Raw genomic sequence first — 15583 nt, forward strand, 5'->3', positions numbered from 1 at the left:
GAAATTCTAAATCCCAACTAGCGGCTGTTAAAAACAGTATCAGTCTTTCCTCGAACAATGATTAGAGTAAAATTAACATTTCATCTATGTTTAATAAGAGCCCTGACAGTAGTTTTTTTTTTTTTTTTTTAAAGCAGCTGGAAACTAAAAAATGGCATTAGTGCTATTTCCAGAGAAGCCACAAAAATCTAGACTACTTCAGGCCATACTGTGATCTAGAATCCTTATGCCGGGAACAACTTCTCACACCAGAGGAAAGACCTGCCGAAGGTCTGTCATTACTTGGCCATCAGCATCAAGGGGAAAGGATTTGCCTTCCCAAATCATCAGGAGAGCTACAGCCCTTTCATCACTGGCAGCTTTGGTTACAACGTATTAGTAGTGCTCCAGCAGGCACCTAATTTGAGCACTTTAAACAAAGTCACTTCATGAAGTCTCTGACCTTCAAACAAGAATGTCGTAACACCCGACAGAAAATGCTCTGCTGAGAAGGGGGGTGGGACATCTTTAATATGCATCCGTTAAACACATTTACCTATTACAAATATAAAATGCAAGGACTTTTATACATAAATTTATTGTGCAAAGAATGATTTTTCATGCTCATTTACAATGAAATAATTAAGATTTAACAAATAATCATGCCATTGCTTCAATTCAGCACTAAGCCGAGTATTTACATTCAAGTTTACATATTTGTTCAAGTTCCACAGATGATGCTTTCAGATTTACTTAAGAATGCACCTTCAAATCAAATGTTTGCATTTTTTTTTTTATATTAATCAATGTCTCAGAGATTTGCTGGAAATGAAAACTTGTCTTTCGGCGCAGCACCCTTATTTCCCAGTTACAGTGCAGGACAAGAACAACTTGCAGAAACAAACATCACAAACATCCTTTAGCCTCTACTAGCGAGGCTTTGCCAACTTGCTGCAGGATTACAGGATTATATCTTTGTATACAGAACCTCGTTTAGATCAACCTTGCAAGAAGATTGTGCCCTAATAAAAATATATTTTTTAATAATAGCACCTAACCCACATTTCACTGCCCAACAAGTCTTAAAAGTAATGTTTTACAACAAAAACTATTCAGTAGTTCACAAAGAGTTAGAAAACTTTTTCAGTGTGCAGAATTCAAACTGTGATATTTTCGGTGCTTCTTCTCCAAACCCTATGATCCAAGACAAGTCCAGACTTCATTTCACTTTTTATTAACTTTCCCAAAAACCTCTTGCTCTTTGAACAGTGGTGGCTGATACAGGCATCTCAGTTATCTTCCCTTTTTAAGATCTCAGAATTAATAAATAAACTCTGAGACTGTTAGGAATTATAGCTCATCTGGGTCCTGTTGAACATTTTAAAATGCAGTAACATTTTTATTTACTTTCAGAGTTCTGTTTGCTGTCAATTTTAATTCACACTTCCATTATCAGTGTTTCAGCTTCTGTTTGTGTTTGAAAGGGGCCCATAATAACAAAAGCAGAATCAGAGTATCCCTGCCAATACCCTGCCCTGATTATTACATAAAGTTGAAAAACAAAGTGCAGCGATTGTCTTTGATTTTGGTCATTAATGATGTGGCAAAATACCGATTTTGAAGATGCAAACCTAAAATTCCCACATTTTAAACAATCTTTATATTTGCCAGAGACTATTTCACTTTCTTGGACTTCATGTTGTGACATCTCCTCCAGAACTTGTGGGTTGAGAAACCGCTGTGGAAGGCTGAACTGGTAACATTTCTAATTCAGATTCACGTACAAAGATGACGGCATCTCCACTAACATTTATTAAACACTGGGCCTGAAAAAAGGGACAAGATGCAGTTACCGAACATTAAATATTTTACAGTGTTTATTACAGCTGCTAGAGACAGGTACATAACTAGCAGAAAGGTGGACAGAGATCACAGACATGCAAAGAGATCCTTGCAAGACTCCCATAAATGAAGTGTTTGGGTATCTCCCTTCACTACTGCTTTGAAAGCATTTCACATACTCTAAAGACCAGAATTAGCTGCCTTCCTTATTGGTAAGTTTTCTCCCTTTAGAGCCAAAATAGGGCATTTTATATATAAGCAACTCCACATAAGGATGAATATAACATCGTGTCATTAGGAAAGCTAAATAAATCAACACTAATGTTTCCTGCAATTTACTTCAGTGTAGTGACTTGAATATTTTTACCCACTTAGGTATTTAATATGCATTTTTTGATTTTCGTGTTATATGGGAGAGGAGGAGGGAGTTAAAATGCCCTTTATTTCTTTAAAGAAACATGAAGAGAAATTCAAAGTGTTGTGGAGACACAGCTCTACAGTTATTGCTTTTCATATACAACATACACAGGTCTATCATCCTAAACATAATAGCAGTATTATTTCATATCACATTTACCTGATTTTTGTTTGGGTTCTCCATGAAAACACACTGCTTCATTATATATGAGACAACTGCATTTCCCCCTAAAGCTGCCACGTGGGCTCTCACCATTGCGAACACTTCAGCAATAAAAGCGTGGAGAAAACCACTGACACCACCCTCCTAAAATGGAAGAAAATACACAAAACATGTCACTTAAGTGTCACTATAAGATGCTGAATATGTTTCTTGCAGTTTACCGGCTGAATATTCCAGTGAGTCCAACAGAACATGCCCAGAATTTAAACACTCCTCTCCAAGGAATACAGAAACACTCTTTAACGGGTCACTATTTAAAATCAGATTCTCGGAATCTACTGGGTGAAATTAAGAAAAAACTCGGTTATTCATTTTTGACTGTTATTTGAAGTCATTACACTACATTTACTCACCCATACTTTTCAGACATTCCCGCAGCTTTGCTGGAGCATACAATATTCCTCTGGCCCCTGTGTAAGGCTATTTTCTCCCATCACTTTTTTGAAAGTGGGGAAGCAGGTACAGTTTCTATTGCAGTGAGGATGAAAAGGGAGTTAACTTCCAGGAAATGACAGGTAGGAGCCTCCCATCACCTTTGGTCAGCGTGACTTCATAGCTGCTAATGACTGCCATTAGTTTTCACCCTTCACTGTAGAGAAAGGAAGAGCCCAACTCTGCTCTGTCCCTTGCCAAGCAAGCTATTAAAGAGCTTTCTTCCCATGAAGCCCAAGAGAGCTTCCAGCCATCACACTCTTAGTACTGCTTTGACTTGACCATGCTGTGAAGAATTTTTGCATGTCTGGCTGTGAACTGGGAGATTCAAAATGGAGTGAAGGGAGGAGAAGAAAACAATCAAGAGCGGTTTTTCATAGTTCTTCCTTATGGAAGAGTAGGGGCAACCACTTTAGGGAAAAAAAAGACCAGGAAGGATTGAAGAAAGAAATGATGGAACAGAGCTCACCACTGGACCCAAAGATCAGTAAGATTTGAACAGGAAACTGAAAGGCAAGAGCAGCAGACTGCCCATGTATGTGCCCCACTGCAGCAAATGAGTCAAGCAGGTAGAAGTGGTGATGTAAGAAAGATGAACTTGAACTACTAGTATGTGTGTGAACTACAGATAAATTAGACTGAAAAATGAAGCACAGCACATTATATATATTTGCACATATGAAGATGTTCACACTTTCAAAATTCTGTAACGAAAATTATTATACAAATGCTGCTAATTATTTTTCTTCAGACTCCGAAATAAATTGCTCAAGTTGGGTGTTAATTACCACTGTGTTTTGACTCTGTTATGGCCTCAGGGCAATACGGTGCAGCTAGTACTAGAAGTGGTTTGTGACTCAGCTTACCTAGCTGAAATAATTTAAATTATCTGCCCCAGGTCTTAAAAATAACACACTGACAGCACCACAGACGTTGCACAGGCTTCCCAGCTTCATGCAGGACCTGAATAAACACTTGAGCAATCTACATTTGCCGCAATCAAATCAGAGTCACAAAGCTCGCAGATCCCCATTTAATTTGTATCTACAGAAAGTGCATTTAGAACAGGAACTGCCATGTAACCATTTCCCAGGTCCTATCCTTTGAAAAAAATGTCATTTTCACCCAGATTGCTCATCTTACAAGAAGATGTAATTTGCAAAACCCGAATGAGAAGTTTGTCTGACGAAAGCTTCTACAAAGAGCTACTTAATGCATTTTTATGAAGGCTGATCATTTTTATTAAGCCTGCTACCTAATTTTACCCATGTGTAACTAGCACCAACAGCATCCCAGCTTCAGCCCTGACAAGCCAGACCAGAGGTGCATTTCACTTCCGGAACAGAAACTGTTGCAGAAGGATGCAGCTACTTCCCAAAAAATGTCAGGAAAATTTAAAGAAACATATCTTGGATTTTGGCACGCTTGGGGCAATATTTATTGCCCAGATCAGGACTAGAGTTAATCAGTTGAGTACCACCAGCTGCTTGCTGCTGAGAAGGCACAAAATGCCCAAAGCAGCTCTTTTAGGAGAAAAGCAGCACAACAGTCCCTAGCCTCAAGTCATAATGCCTCGATTCTCTTGTGCCCTGCTTCAATTCAAACCTTTGCAGGTACCAGATTATGTATTTTGTTTCGTTTATACCAGGTTATGTATTTTGATTCGTTTATTGTAATTAACAAAATGTGCCAAATTCCAATGTGCAGCTCACCTCACGCAAAGAAGTAGTTTCTCGTATAAAAAACATGTTGATTATTCCAAGATATTTGGTTATTTTTGCCCCAGGTAAAAAAGAGAGAGGTGTCATCTTGACAACAGAGACGGTGGAATTGGTGCATGATGGAGCAGAACGGTGCCGTAAGTGTCCCTCAGCCAGCGGGCTTGCTTTATCAAGAGAGGCAGCTAAAAAAGGCAGAAAAGAAAGAGAAAGTAACTACCACGTAAAGGTTACTTTTTCTTAAAACACAACAACTCTTCTTTATGGTTTCCAAATAGCTTGGTGACAACATTCAGCTGCCTGTGATGCTCAGCCATATCATGTGAGAAAGGAAATTACCATGCAGTGCATGCAAAAGGAGACAAAAAGCTGAAATGGAATTTATTTGGAAGAGTGGCATTCCTGCAAAAGAAAACATTGAGGCGAGTAGCTGCACATACAACAATCAGTTATAAGGTGAAGGTAAAGAAAAAAGTGCGAACATTTGGAAATACATATTCTGCTGGAGGAACAAATTATCATAAGAAGAGTGTGAAAGTTGTTGTGTTTCCCCAGTGCAGCATTTTCCATTAAAATAGATATTAATTTCTGCTAATTTAAGCAAGATAGTCAGACCTGTGGCCAAAGAACTACTGAAGAATAACTCACCACTTGCTAATTTAGTGACCATTGCCTTGACTGTCACCTTGGTGATTGCTTCCTGTTTCTCACCAATAATTTTCCAAGATCATACATACACCTACATCCATGCAGTGCATGTTATATAATTAGTAGCCGTACACATTTATCAATAACTATTTTTTACTAAGCGAACAGTGAACAGAAATACTGCATTTTGCTCTTTATGATGCTAGGATCATCATCCCTGTATTAGCTGACAACAGACATGAAGAATGTCTGCACTTTTCACACTCAGATAGTCATTCTACATTTGACCTGCAAGTGGACTACTGCTGGGCAGAGAACTCCACTATTCACCACTGGGAAATCAGAGATATGTCTCAGATTATCATAACGTGGTAGAAACAGCCGCCTACTTGTCTTAATTGATCCGCGCCTTATGGTCTGAGCTTTCAGTTTAATGAGCTCTATCCAGCTGTTGCATCTGTCTGCAAAGGAACTGTAATCAACTGACGTTGCTGAAAACACAGACAGAAAAACAAAAGAAAAAACAAAGAAAAAAATATGGATGATGTCTCTTGCTCATCTCAATGCTCCATCTGAGGAAGCAATTAGCTGTGCCTGAGAGAGAATGAACATCCCTTTCCAGGTCTGTCGAAAGGAAAAGTTACAGAATAGGTGTGGGCGCTCGTCCACAGCAGTGTACCGATTTCTGGAGGGGGCACCTCTGTGAACCAACTGCCTGACTGGGGCTTCGGCACTGAAAAAACACGCAAATACAGTCATTAATGCCTTAGGCTAGGCTTGTTTTTTTTTCTTTTTAGTCTGATGTTAGGTAGTAAATTCTAGTTTCTATATGTTTGTTTATGCCTTGTTTAACTTTATTTTGCCCTGTTTTTTTTTTTTTTCCATAAAGAGCTGCAGACCATGAATTAAACATTCTTATCAATAACTAACCTGGCACACCAAAAAGGTCTCGGGGACTAGGATAAGGGTCACAAGCTGAAACACCACCTTGTTTTTAAATGGGAAAGTATTTCCCTTAAAAAATGCCATTGTCCTTCCCCCAACCTCTCCCACCCCTGACCCCCCCCCAAATTATCATGACAATGAAAACTAGTTGCTTCTGCTATGACTTTATTTACAGGGGTGTTTGTATATCTTTAAAAAAAGGGTTTGAAAACACCATCCTGAAGAAACAAAAGGAGCACATGCTATCTTCAAATTAAGATGACTGATATTAATATCAAAAAAGTTCTCTCTCAAAAACTTATTTTCTGGCAGATAAAGTTATAACTGACAGAGACAGTTATTATTAAACAAACCTGAATTTTGCAATTAAAAAAAAAATCAAAATATCATTATATCAATAAGCCACATCAGAGCATGCATTCTCAGTTAACTAGTAAACACTTCCTGGATTAAGACATATCCAAAAAGAGTATACCAATATCTCAAGAATGCTCATTCTGTTCTGGCATATGGCTAAATTAGGTGAACTCACCTCTCTGTGTAGCAGGAATACCTGTGTGGGAACTTGCACCCTCCAGGACCTCTATTAAGACAAAAGGAATTTCACTCAGGTACTGTACAAGCACAATTCATTGCAGAGTTTGGTAGGATGTGGCAACAATTTTCTTCTTACAAATTTAAAGAGTAAAATAACAGAAAAAAATCTAGATCAGAAGAAAATAAGCACCTTTGCTCACATAACTCCCCCTCATAGTGAAATATTAAATTCGTTCATTCTCAGGCGTCTTCACAGAGCTTGGTTTTCAGCTGCAACATCACTACCCGTTTGCTCGAGCCTGAACACATGAGAACACCCCCACCTTACTGCAAGGCCTCTAGAACAGCTACCAGTTGAGGGAAGTGCTAACAATGGTTCCCTGCTTGGGATGTCCCCTGGCCTTTGAAAGTTCTAAAGCTGCTTGCAAACATGAAACTGCAGTAATTTATTGAGAGAGAGAAAAAAAAAAAAGAAAAAAACTCGCAACAAAAACTTTGGCTTAATTTGTAGATACTGCTACTTAAAAAATAGGATCATGCCATCCAGGCTTACAATTGCAATTACAGCTTTTAGCAATGAGAATCACTTGAAAATACACAAAGAAGGGTAAAATGAGGATATTTCACCAAATAAAAAGTTTGGGTGTGAATCCTTGTTTTTCATTTCATCACTCTTGACAGCTGCTATCCTAACATGGAATTCTGACAATATACGTGGATCTCAGAGCAGTCTCTTTATAAAATCATGGAATCTACTAATTAAAATGAGTAAGTGACTTGACTTGCTGATATAACATCAATTTGCAGTCTCCCTGAACTCCTTTCTCTGCTGAGAGACCTTTACCCGGAGAATACTTCCTTTCACAAATGATTCATGTCTTTACAGAAACACCTAAGTTTTCTAACCAAAAACTACCATGGAAAGTACCATGGAAAATATACTCTCTGAAGAAGTTTCAATCACTAGCAATCTTTCAAACACTAAATATTTTTGGAGAATTATTATACTGCTTCAAAACTCCACTGGCCAATTATACGATTTTGAGGGGCTTCTGGCTGGTCATTTGAAGGTCATTGAAGGTCATTTCCAGCCATGGTGGTTCTATGATTTTGTGTGAAACTGACCCTTAAAACATGCCCAATGTTGGCTTAACTATAAACAGAAAAAAAGTGTCAAGAAGGAAAAACTTCACTCTTGACTCCAGTTGTCTATTTTGGTGAGTATTTCCAGGCTTCCTGATAACTCTAATTTCTTCCAACACATTTCCCATGGACTCATGCCGTTGAGTGACACTAGTTCAATCCTTAAGCATATTTGAGTGATCTGCAACATCCCAACACCTTTCCTATAGGATGCCTACCGATGACAGTCACTGTGTTTCACTAGATGGCTCAGTCATGCTGTATTCCATATCCGTCTTGTCAATTAATTCAGCAGGATCTTATTCACTCCTTGTTTTCTTTTCCTCCCACCCCTCTGGCTTTCTTATACATACTTCTTAAACTCTAGGATCAAAGCTGTTTTTAATGGTTTACCTATTACAATATGTGATTTTATTGTGCTTGCATGTGGTTGCATGCATATTTTAGTCAATCCTGTGTGTAATTTGAGATTAGCAGCAGAGCAAGAAAGGGATTTTATGGCAAGTATGCTTACCCTAATACCAAATATTGTCACTAGATGTGAGCAAGACTCCTTAAAAGGAGGCTCATGCTTCAGACTCCTAACACACGAGCTCAGCTCACGTAATAACCTGCATAGTCTATAAAACTCTTGCACTTCTCTACACCAGCATGCGGGTGTAACGCCCTTCGACAGCATGTTGAACAAGATAAGCAAGTGCTTAACAATGAAACTGGATATGTGAGGCACTGCCAAAATGCAAAAATGGGAGCAGAAAAACAAAGCAAAGAATTCAATTAAAAAAAAAAAAAAAAACTTTTAACTTTTCCTTAGTATGGGATTTTTAAATGAGATAAATTGAAAACACTAAGTGAACATTAACCTTTCACATTTTTACTTCAACGATGGTAGCAGCAGCTTCTTAACTAAAGCTCATTACAGTACAAGGCCGTGTACATAAATATTTAAAAGATTATAATCTTACAGAAAAGTAAGTAAAATAAAGGGATGAACAGATTAAAAAAGCTGCTAGGTAACTGTAACTACGCTGATGCCTCAGTGTCTACTTGTAAAGAAATGCCTGCTGAAATAATTATCTAGCTGAAAGCCTCCAGTGATGTAGAATACAGCAAGAAATGAGAAGAAAACTGGGAAAGTCATACACATGAACAGAGTACCCTCTACTGGTCAGTACCTACTATACAAACAGCATAGTGAAAAGACATTGAAGGCTCTCTTAAGCTGCAGACAAGCAAGACTGACAATTTTCCCAACAATCTCCTAAATTTCCTAAATTTTCTTGACAATGAGCTGGGCCTGTTCAACCTGAAGAAAAGAAGGCTGAGAGCGGACCTGATCAGTGTCTATAAGTACCTCCAGGGAGGGAGTGTAGAGGATGGGGCCAGCCTCTTTTCAGTGGTGGCCACCGACAGAACTAGAGGTAATGGCCACAAACTGAAGCACTAAAAGTTCCACAGGAACTTAAGGAAAAGATTCTTAACAGTGAAGGTGACAGAGCACTGGAACAGGCTGCCCAGAGAGGTTGTGGAGTCTCCTTCTCTGGAGATCTTCCAAACCCGCTTGGATGCAGTCCTGTGCCACGTGCTCTAGGTGACCCTGCGTGTGCAGGGGGGTTGAACTAGATGACCTCTAGAGGTCCCTGCCAACCTTAACCATTCTGTGATTCTATGATTCAATTCTAAATAATATAACCTATAAAGCACCTCATGTTTTGAAGATATTACATAAATGTATGGATTCACTTAATACAGACCTAAGACTAAACCAAACGGTAAAATAACACATCACCTTTGAAGGTGAGCTTATTGATGCTATTTCAGTGCTAAACTAAAAGTAGACACTAAAGTGTCTACTTTTTCAACCAGAACCAATAGACTTCAAGAAGATAACAAATGCAGAAAGGCTGCTCTACAGGGGAATAGAGTTTGACATAATATTAATATACACGTTCTCTTTTTGCATACTAAATACCCATTCTTAATATTACAGCATAATTGTAGAGCACTGAATAACAGACTCCAGGACTTCAAAACTAAATATTCCCTGCCTCAGTAAAAGGGAAAGTATAAGCTTTACAAAATCGTTACTGCAAAAAGCTTTCTTCTTTTATCTTGGTCAAAGTTTACAGATCTTCTCAAAAATGGAAAGGTTAATATTATGATAGTGTAACCAATTAAATATAAAGTACACGCAGATACCTGAAATAAATAATTGCAACACAATAAGTATAAACAATAATTACTAAAACAATTGCTGGAATTAAATTGACCTCTGAAAATACAGGTAAATATTGCGGAAACTTCCCTTTAATATCAGCAAGAGGTAGCTCCTTAATAAACCAGCAAAGAAAATTTTCAATATTCTAAACTTACTAAATGTCCTTTATCACCAGTCATTTTGTCAGGCAAAAGAAAGTAAGGATGGCAGATTACAATAAATGACCATCTGATTTTTAATATGATCATACAAGATTTATGATAAATATTCTTGAAATGCAGCTATACTTCAGGTAAGATAAAGCAAATGTTTAGCAGCTAAAGGCACTGTATGATCCAAGCTATTTATCAAATTAAGTTTAAGCTCATTTCAGTTCAGAAAGCCTGCATTGAATTTTGCTCAGATGAACATTTAATGTTTGCCACGAAGTATTCCTCACTGTGAGAACTGTGCCATGAATTATTTGAGGCTGGCTGTACATGGAGCTTATTTATAGAGGCTATTTACACACACACAAAGCAGTATGAGGCAAGTGTAATTATAAAATAATTAATAATTCCGTAACAGATCAAATGCCGCCCACCCAACACCATTTTTGTTACTTTCAATACACTAAATGTAACAAAAGATAAAGAACTACAGAGAAATTTCAAGAGAAGGTAAAGAGACAGAGCTACTTAACTCCTGAAAATTTTGATTTAAGGACAGATCATTTCCATCTCGCTAAAGGTTGCACATAACACTAGAGCCTATGAAAGTACAGATATTTTAAAGTTACTGTAATGATGAAAGAGCAGCACTCAAAATCAGTGAAAATCAGCATCCTTTTGTTTAACCAACCTTTAGCTGGTGAGAATGGCTGGGAAGCAAGGGGATCAGAGCAAAGTTCCAAAGGGAACTGTAGCTGTTCTTCATTGTCTGTAGATACTTCAAGCAAGAAAACATACCACACACACAGTTAACTCCCAAAAGGAGATCTGCCAATAACAACAAGCACTACAGTTTTAATTTAGTCAGGTCTGATTGGAACACATTTATTCAGCATAAGCATATAGTGGTGTATTTCTGTATGAACAACTAGATGTCTTAACAACAAAATCATCTGCAAAATCAGTTGAACAGACCTGTGTTCCACTTAATCTTGCAAAAAAAAAATATCAAGCCAATTCACATAGTTTACATTTGACTCTCTCCAGTCAGACCCGAGTTCACTTGTGATAAATAGAATGTTACTTTCTACTGTATCTCACATGAGAGAAAACTATTTTTTGTTCCTATTGAACAGGGTAAAATATAAAGAGTATTTTAGCAGCATATCACTCTGAGCTTTCCTGTTTAATTCCATTCTTCAGAAGGGACTAATTCTCCAAACTCTGTTTGTCCAAACTCCTTTCAGATGTGCTGATTACATACATACTTTTTTTGCTAGCAGGATAACGCACACAGATGGCAGTATTCTATTCCCTCCACAATGCTATATGCTTCACTGAGCTCCAAAAATACAACTGACCTACTTATGATTTTGGGAACTCTTTTTTTTATGTATTATTATTATTATTATTATAAATAACTTATTTTCCATCTTCCCAAAGTAAAGAGTGAAAGTGCTACTTAAAATGACTAGTCTAATGACTACATCATGTGTTTCAAAATGAAGTGAAAATGCAGTCATCTCTTATGCTATTACTGTTGACAGAAAATTATTCAAGGAAAGATATGGAAGAAGGAAACACCAAGTGCCTCTTTCATATTACTCTAAGTTGTTAAAATACAAGTGCGTACAGGTTTGAGTGATCCTGCTGCAAAACACACACATGAACGCTAAAAGCTTCATTTAACTCTGCTTTAAGTCTATGATTCTACAAAGCTTCCCTCTGAAAATGTCTGCTTTTAACCAAAAGTAAAATGTAGAACCATTAGAAATATAATTTTTATATATGTGTGAATTATATAAATACAGTTTACACACACACAAACACTATCTTTTATCTCTACATGCCTCACTACATTTACCTCTTTGCTGAGCTTTTTCTGTAGGGGCTTTATTAGCTTGTAATGCTTGATTTTTGTCAAATGTTATTGCAACAGCTGTGACTGCGATCTGTAAATAGAAATATGACCTATTAGTTCAAATAAAATTCTTCTTGTGCAATCTCCAAAAACATTTCTGCACGAAACAAGTTTTTCTACAGAAAACCAAAGAAAAATAATCCAAGTTAGAAATATTAAAACCTTTCATAGCAGAGCATTATACCTAATACAAAGGTCTGCTCTTAAAACATACACCGGACTGTTTGTCCCAAGCTTATCATTTTGGTCAGCAATTCTTATTTTCTTTGGTGTAATGACCAGAAAAAAAGAAGTTATTTCTCACTACATCAGTAAAATATATAAAGATTTCTTTTAACTGATCATAAAAATTATGTTGAACTGTACAGAAAACATTTTACTAAAAATTAAGAAAGTATCCTGAATCCTTTTGAAACAGAACAATTCAGACAGTTATGCTGGTATCACTCTTAGAATCTAATTTGCCATATTATGGCATATCCATTATATTCTAATATATTGCACATAAGCTTTTGCTCTTCAGAATTCACCAGATATATTAGTAATGGAATCCTACCCTAATTTACTCACAACAGCAAATGGCAAATAAAAGCCAAGCTAGCACATCTGAAAGACAGAATTACCTGAACTAATTCATCCTCTGGAAGAGCAACTGTAAAATTTACATGACAAAGGCAGCAGGGAACCATGGATCGTAGTTTAAAATATAAGCTCTGTTGAAAAGAAGATATTATTTGTATTACTCCAAAAAAAAAATGCATTGGTTATTTCAAAGAAATTAAAGAGCAGATTTCTTTTCATAGCATAAAGCATTTAAGTATACCTAATATCTCTTGAAGAAGGCCTTTGATGCCTAAGAACTCATAGTAGAATGTAAAGACTACTGTGCAGAGTAGATTATTGCTGTTTCTAGAACACACTGCCAGTCAAAGGATTCATTCCGATTCAAAAGCTTTGGAGATTCATAGTGTATTAATCTATCTACCTTTAGAGCAATTTATAGTCATAGCTCAAAATAAAGTCTAATTCTGAAAAAAAAAATCCATTTTAACTAAATCCATTTTAATGATTTAAAATGTGTGAAATAAGCCTCTTACCTTCAAAAGATTCTCACAGAGATCATTAAAGTTCTTATTAAGTGTTTGATTTGTCAGGTTTATGTTGCTTAATCTGGATACTCTTACTGCTGTGAACATCTGAATGAAAACAAACACACTGATTTTTTCCCCCCCGCAAGATATTTCTATAGTTTTATGAAAAAAAAAAAAAAAGTTCATAATGAAGATAAATTAATCATAACACAGGTAAAAAAAGAAAGACGGAAAGGAAAAAAAAGTGCATTAACAGTCAAATACAACGGTGATCACTCATGAGATTTTACAAATAAAAGGAAATAACCAAAGAACTTTTGTGAATTTGTATATCTGAATATATGAAAAAGGTGATTAAGGAAATATAAAATACTGTATTTCATTTTATTTGTCTCTCAAAGGAGTCATTGTACCCTGCTGTATCTACAGCTAATCTTCAAGAGCAGTACCAAATGTCATGAACAGTAAGGTAGCCATAGTAGAGTGTCATGTATCAATCCACAAGCATGTGGTGCTGATGCCAGCTGTACGTGCGCTCAGCACATACAACCCTTCTAGCTGTTTTGACTCTCTGTGACCCTGTATGATGATGGTCACCATTTCATACTAAATAACTGATTCAATAATCTGCTTAAGAGGCTCTAAAATCCAGTTAAGATCTTAAAAATGCTTGATAATTTAAAATTCATATTGTAATTATTTTATAATTTTCATGATTTTGCAAAAAAAAATCTATTTTACATAAAAGCATTTAAAAATCACAAAGAAAGTCCATCAATTTTTAACTGAGGTAATATCAGAATATTTAATACTATATGATAATATAGAATCCTTTCTTAATTTAGCTTTCCAATCAAGTATCTCTAGTATCTATTGAAATTGGTGCAGAATTGGTTCAACAGAATTGGAGGGGGGGGAGAAACGACATTTTTTATAAATAATCTTACTTGAATTTCAGGAGTCCAGTTATTTATACCAGGCATAATTTCTGTGTTGCAACTGTAAAAACCTGTAAAACACATTCACATTGAATACTGAAATATCAAAAAACTTTATTTAAAAGTGTATGTAACCTTCCCTGGAAGTTTTGCAAATATTTTGCAAAACACTTGTTCAGAAAAACAAAATGAAATAGACCAACAATCTAAAAATTATAGCAACCGAAGAATACAATATAAGACACAAAATGAAAAATGGCTAGGAAACATGCAAATCAATAAAAAAAATACTGTAGTTTTCTATAGAATATTTGTTGTGATTATTTCTTTGACTGACAAAAAGCAAGACCAGAAGTATCATCAGACTGAGGCATATGAGGTATCTGATCAAGATGCACTAGACATTCTTGTACGAAGGGCAAACACCAACAGCTCACTACACTGAACTCTGGCAACTTGCAAAAGCATGCATCTGAATAAATCTTCTTTCACATCATCAAGAGGAGGTATCTTGTTACGTGACACTTGAACAAAGGCTTTGTACAACTCTATCTGCTCAGCACGTTGCAAACTGCAGAAAAGTTTAGAGGCTACCATAAAAATCAGCACACACCCCAAGTTTTTAATTATACCTGAAGGTGGTGGAGCATCGGTCAGCAGAGAATGTACATCTTCCATTGCGTCTGTATCATCAATCTGGAAAATGTAGTAATTGATAAAAATCATACAAGTGAAGTCTATCTGCCCTTGTATGTTTTGTAAATATTTTTGTGTGTATCACTGGGTTCATTGTTTTGCAAGAGATCCAAATTTACCCCTACTTTCAATCATTTTTCCGTCAAGTTTTTTTTGAAACCCTTCATATTTTAGTATCAGCATTAGAAAGCTGTCTCTAAGGTATCATCTTTTTCCTCCTCTTAAAAAAAAAAAAAATCAATCTGTTTAAAAGTATGGAGAATTTAGGCCATATAATTGCCTTTCCAGCATTTCATAGCATTTTCTCAGCACATTAATCTCAGCCTTTTTTCTTACATATTTTCAATGAATAATGATTTATTCTTGAGAGGTCAGAGTCAGAAGCTCCATTAGAGCTCCAGGAATATTGCTTCTCTGTACTCGGTTTCAGAGACAGTAGCAGTAAGTGGTTATACTAGTCGACCACTTCTATAGATGGAAAATTATTTTCTTCTACAAGTGAACACTGGATTACCAGAACACAAGGACATCCTTGTGTAGGATATCCTACAACAGACACATTCACATAATGCAAATTAGTTATCCCTACCTTCAAATATATATGCCACGGAAAATAAATAGCATATAGGGAAGAATTCCCCCAAAATGTTAAAAAACAAAACAACCCATCCACCAAAAACCCAGCA

General features: G+C 36.4%; 1 protein-coding gene across 15 annotated transcripts in view; it reads right to left on the reverse strand.

The window, feature by feature from the left end:
* Positions 1-1081: 1081 nt before the first annotated feature.
* The window catches only part of C2CD5 (C2 calcium dependent domain containing 5), a 59363-nt gene continuing 44861 nt past the window's right edge, over positions 1082-15583 (reverse strand). For 11 of the 15 annotated variants that reach the window (XM_088528367.1, XM_088528366.1, XM_088528361.1 and 8 more), the window contains 11 exons: positions 14834-14897; positions 14211-14272; positions 13270-13368; positions 12796-12885; positions 12116-12203; positions 10943-11029; positions 6737-6787; positions 5649-5750; positions 4606-4796; positions 2399-2545; positions 1082-1805 (listed from right to left, as the gene is read on the reverse strand). In XM_088528367.1, the coding sequence (XP_088384493.1) occupies positions 1674-1805; positions 2399-2545; positions 4606-4796; positions 5649-5750; positions 6737-6787; positions 10943-11029; positions 12116-12203; positions 12796-12885; positions 13270-13368; positions 14211-14272; positions 14834-14897 (1113 nt within the window). In that variant the 3' untranslated portion in view covers positions 1082-1673. The remainder of the gene's footprint in view (positions 1806-2398; positions 2546-4605; positions 4797-5648; positions 5751-6736; positions 6788-10942; positions 11030-12115; positions 12204-12795; positions 12886-13269; positions 13369-14210; positions 14273-14833; positions 14898-15583) is intronic. The other 4 variants (XM_088528363.1, XM_088528364.1, XM_088528359.1 and 1 more) reach the window with 2 other exon arrangements.

The sequence above is a fragment of the Tinamus guttatus genome, unplaced genomic scaffold, assembly GCF_059628265.1.
Source record: "Tinamus guttatus ecotype Peru unplaced genomic scaffold, ASM5962826v1 Tinamus_guttatus_pri_ptg000308l, whole genome shotgun sequence".
Classification (NCBI taxonomy): Eukaryota; Metazoa; Chordata; class Aves; order Tinamiformes; family Tinamidae; genus Tinamus; species Tinamus guttatus.